The sequence below is a fragment of the Helianthus annuus genome, chromosome 9 (genome assembly GCF_002127325.2).
Source record: "Helianthus annuus cultivar XRQ/B chromosome 9, HanXRQr2.0-SUNRISE, whole genome shotgun sequence".
Classification (NCBI taxonomy): Eukaryota; Viridiplantae; Streptophyta; class Magnoliopsida; order Asterales; family Asteraceae; genus Helianthus; species Helianthus annuus.
This window is the reverse complement of record NC_035441.2, coordinates 149,495,202-149,500,153: the sequence shown is the minus strand read 5'-3', so window position 1 is coordinate 149,500,153 and position 4,952 is coordinate 149,495,202. Positions and strand designations below refer to the sequence as shown.

The 4,952-nt window shown below is 35.9% G+C and overlaps 1 protein-coding gene across 1 annotated transcript; it reads right to left on the bottom strand.

Annotated features, from left to right (window-relative positions):
* Window positions 1–2,930: 2,930 nt before the first annotated feature.
* Window positions 2,931–4,341, bottom strand: LOC110868027. Its single transcript, XM_022117109.2, has 2 exons — window positions 3,690–4,341; window positions 2,931–3,281 (listed from the first exon to the last, which is right to left on the bottom strand). Exons 1-2 carry the CDS (start codon window positions 4,206–4,208, stop codon window positions 3,228–3,230), a joined length of 573 nt encoding a protein of 190 aa, XP_021972801.1. The 5' UTR covers window positions 4,209–4,341; the 3' UTR covers window positions 2,931–3,227.
* Window positions 4,342–4,952: the final 611 nt, after the last annotated feature.

Here is a 4,952-nt window from a genome sequence, read left to right as displayed (position 1 = left end):
ATGAATTTTTCAATTTGATATAGGTTTGGGGGGGGGTTTCTTTTGGGCATTAGATGACCTCTTTCGGGTGTATTTTGATCTACAACACGACAAGTACAGCTAGGTCAGCATGTATCTGGATGCAACAGAAGCTGACGTTGCCTAGCACCTCCAGGTTTTTGCTAACGCAAAACAGAGAAGATACACGAGTTTGATGGAAAAGATTTCAGAGCTACACCAAAATTGTGTGTATCGAGACATCACACAAGCATTCAAATAGACATGTACTAATTCCAAGTGACGTTCTTTACTGAGGTCATATTATATCTTTAAGTTCTGCACAAAACCAACCAAAGTTTCCAGCCATCAGGATTAAGCCTACCAACATATCACCCTAGAGTCAGACCATTTCAATACTGGTCTTACTTGAGTCAGCCTTAACCCACATAGTGAAAATTCTTTTCATTTTTCATTTATGAAATAAAACTTTTTGGATTTTTTCTGTTTTTCAAATGTTTTTGTATTTTTCTCATTTTCTCTCTCTATCCCCCTAAATTTGTGCTTAAATCTTATGTGCAAATTTACCTTATCAAGACAACTGTATGTACAAAGGAAATACGAAAGAAAATGATTTTTTTGTTGTTTTTTGCTTAACCGTTCCATCATCAGATTTAAGACTAATCAATATCAAAATTAGATCACAAAATTTAAATTGTACTTTATCGTTGATCTTATCTTACCTCCCCCGTCTCCTCTAAACGAAACATATTAACTGTAAAGATAATGAACTTTTTGCAACAGTGAAATGTTACCTGTTATGTCTTTGAAACAACTGCTATCAACATTCCAAGTATTGTTAACAGCTCCTCCTTGGTTGTCCCTGAAAAATAAGGAGATCATTAAGACATTGGTACTCAGGCCATCGTGGTCCTGAGATTTCCTGAAGCATCAACATAAGATACTTCTCGCAAGCACATGTCCCTTTTTGTTTCAGGGATTGGTGACATTGCTTCTTTATGTTTTGCTTTCCAAATTTGTTTAGGCTTTTCTAATTTCTTAGATGCCTTTGGCAAAACAGTTTGCTTTTCAACCCTTTTATTTTTCAAAACTTGTTTACGTTTCAAAGTTTGTTTTCGTTTAGCTTTTTCAGCATTCCAGTTCCCATCAGATGGTTTAACCTTGGGATGGTTTAAAGCCACGTAGTGGACAGGTGAAATGGGGTTATGGGGCGCTATAACCCTCCATAACGCCCAGAACACCGCCAGGCGTTATGCTCATCACAGGAAGACGGGGGGTTATGTTTTGTTTCTCTCACACACATATATACATACATACATACATATATCTATATTGAAGGGGGTTTTTCATTACACGCAAAATTGAAGGGAGCTTATGTTAGGGTAAAGGGGGTTATGGAGGGATATGAGTACACAAGGGCTAACAATAAAAACTACAATAGCATGTGATATGTGAACATGGGAATCTTTGCATTTGCCACTTAACATATGTGCATTCCCGTTTAAAACCTTGACACATCTATGTGACTTCCAGATGTGTACTTAAACTGTGTTACGTTATGTCCTTGTACGTGATTGTCACGGGCATTAAATAGGTGCCATACATGAGGGGGGGTAAGGATGTATTACAATTTATTGAAATCTTTGTCCTTAAAAAATTTTAAATTTTAAATGTGTGAGTTTCAGTCTCGTGATCCAGACCTTAGTGAATTCTCGGGCATGATTAATTGGAAAAAAAAAATCAAGTTGTTAAGAATGTGCTTTAAGTATCATTATCATACTCAGTAAATCCTACCAATAGCAAAGCTAAGGTAGAGTCTGAAGAGAGTAAGATTTAGACAGCCTCTAACTCTTAGGAATAGAGAGTCTGCTTCCGGTAAGACCCCCGGCTCAATAGTAATTTAGCATCAAGCGTTAAACATAAGGCATACAACACTCAGCAATTGAGACAAATGCCGATTAGTGCATGTACCCCTTTTATTTCGGCTATCAACGTCACCACATGATGCATGATTAACCATCCCCCTCTTTTAAAGTTATTTTCACAAAGTTAGTAAAATAACGTTAAAATTTGTACACTTTCACTTTTGTCCTCCGAACACCCACACATATACACATTATATACACATACCGCAAACCGTTATGCCGAGTAAATTCCCGCTACATTAACATATAAATACGTATTAAAAATTAAAATAAAAGTTTAAGTGATTTTTAACTAAAATTTTAAACTGTAGAAACTGAAATTACCAATGGTTTAGTTAGTATCTGGCCAACTTAATAGAACACATAAATATAGTCCCAATGTCATAGATAAAAGCATGAGTTACTGATGCATGAGTATGGTTGTAACCTACGCATAGAGAGTTGTACAGTACAGAGCATCTTGAGGTGTAGGACAGGTGTCCCACAATTAACGGTTACGGGGAGTACTTGAAGGTTAAATGTCTGTGTCAGGCTAAAGATGAAGTACTTGTTTGTACTTCGTGCTTTCATTGTTTTTCACACCCAGCTGTTCATTAGCTGTTCCTTCTTTGACTTCAGTCAACGGTCAACATAACACCCCCAACCACAATTTTTTTATTTAATTTAATGATACGTATAAAAACACAAATTTGTTTTTACAGAGTACCTTTTTTTTCTCAATTTATATGTATCTACCATCGGCAGATCGGCTGATGGTTATTTAGATTATTATTCTTAAAAATAAAATATTGTGTCATTAATTTATTTACAAGATTATTCTAAGTTTCTAAACTTATCCAAGAACTTTTAAGTTTTATTATTTAAATAAATGGTTGAGAATACGTTTAAATGTTTAATAAAACCTCTTAGATTGTGTCTCATAAACTATAAATTTGGCCTTATTTAAGTACAAGAAATGAGTTGAATAATAACTGAAAGGGGCAAGAATGTCATTTGAACTTAACAAAGGAAAGGAAGGGATAGTTGCAATTGTTTGATACCCAAAAGACAAGAAAACAAAAAGGAGAATCTTGTGAAAGAGATTGAAGTTGAAGTCAAATTGACTGTTAGAGATCCACTTATCCATCTACCAAAATTACAATTTCACCCTTCATCCCACTCTCCAGTCATACCCTAACTTCTATGGTGATACCCAAATGCACTGAAAATACCTAACATAACCCCAATCCTCTACCTAAAATTACAAGAATGACCCCATTCTCCAATAAAAAAATCACCCATTCCCTCTTTACAACTTTCATTCTCTCATTGCATCCTAAATTCCATATCCCTTGATCCTCCTCCTTCATTCACCATTTCCTGTCATCATCATTTCAAATAAATCATAAGAATGCATACAAAAAATATATATATGTGTGTCTACACATTAAGATTTTTTAGTGTATACATAAAGATTTATATAAGTATATATATAATATAAAGATTTAATAATATCTTGACTGAAAAATGAGTCATTGAATGTGTGTTAATCTTTAAAGTATGGGCAGAATAAAATCAAATATGTTAGGTTTTATGAGACAGATTCCATTTTAGGACGGTGTTTTCATGGTATAACAAACCTTAAATACTTAACTAAAGTGACAAGAATTAAAAAAGCTTAAAAGCTTTAATTTAAATTTAAAATAACAACAAAACAAGAAGTCTAGAAAATAGTAAGTAAATAAACCATAACCTAATAAAAAAACATAATCAAACAAAACAAAAAACCTGTGAAGCTTTAGAAGCATGACCAGCATCTTGACCCGACCGAGACCCATCACCCTTATCGGATCTTTTCGACCCAATATGCGATTTACGGAGCCCCAAAAACCCTTTCCACCGTGTACCAGAACCACCCTTGGGTGGCCGGAAAGAAACTCCGGCAGTATCATCGTCATCTCCGGCAAGAAGCTCATCCCGGAGGGTAGTTTTCTGCCCAACAACAGCTCCGGAAGCAGCATCTTTAAACGGCAACAAACGGCCCTTAAAAAAGAGCTCATCAGCGGTTGTAAACATGGAGTTGTTGGAGACAGAAAACTCAAAGTCAGAAGAGACCGGCGGCGCGTGGTAATCACGGGAGGGTTTGAGGGTTTGTTGGCGGGAGTGAACGGCGTCGGCGAAGTCGTTGGAGAAGGATATGCGGGGGCTGTTGGGTGGGTTGAAGGTGGACTTAGGGTGGTCTGAGTTTTGTTGGTGGTGGTTGTTGTACATGATGATGATGATGTTTAGATTACATGCCATGAACATGAAGAGGCATAGGTGTTATGAAGATGGAGAAGAAGACAAAGGGGAGTCTGAATCACTGTTGCAAGGAGGATGATGGGTGTATTTATATATGTGGGGATGTTGGATTTGTGGGGGGAAAACCTATCAACCTCAAATTTGAATCATTCAAGTTTTTCACTTTGTATGTATATATTATGAAAACTTTTGTTGGTGTTACCCAAAGAAATGTGTGAAAACTAGTGATGGAAATCAAACCTAAACTTGATGGGTAAATCTCAAAATCGACACATTTGAAACGGGTTTGGGTCTAATAATCAAGTATGAGATTGGGTTTGGGATTAGTTTTTATTTTTTCGCATATATGGGACGAGTTTGGGTTTTGGTGATAAACTCGTTTACCCGATCATATACCCAATATAACTTCTTTAATTTTTTTAAGTATTTGTATATATGATATATCAAATAGCGTAAATCACTTTTTGAGTCCCTGTGTTTAAGGGGTTTTAATCACTTGAGTCCAAAATCAAAATGTTTAACGTCCTGAGTCCCTATAACCACTTTTCTTAACCATTTGAGTCAAAATTTCTAATACCATCAACCAAGTTTGTTAACTACAAGGGCAATTTAGTCATGTACACACAAAGAGTAATTTACCCTTATAAAAACCTAAATCCTTCTTTATCGTCTTCTTCTTCTAGATCAGAACCACCATCACCACCACCTCTGTCATAACCACCACGACCTACCTTCCACATCCGACTACTA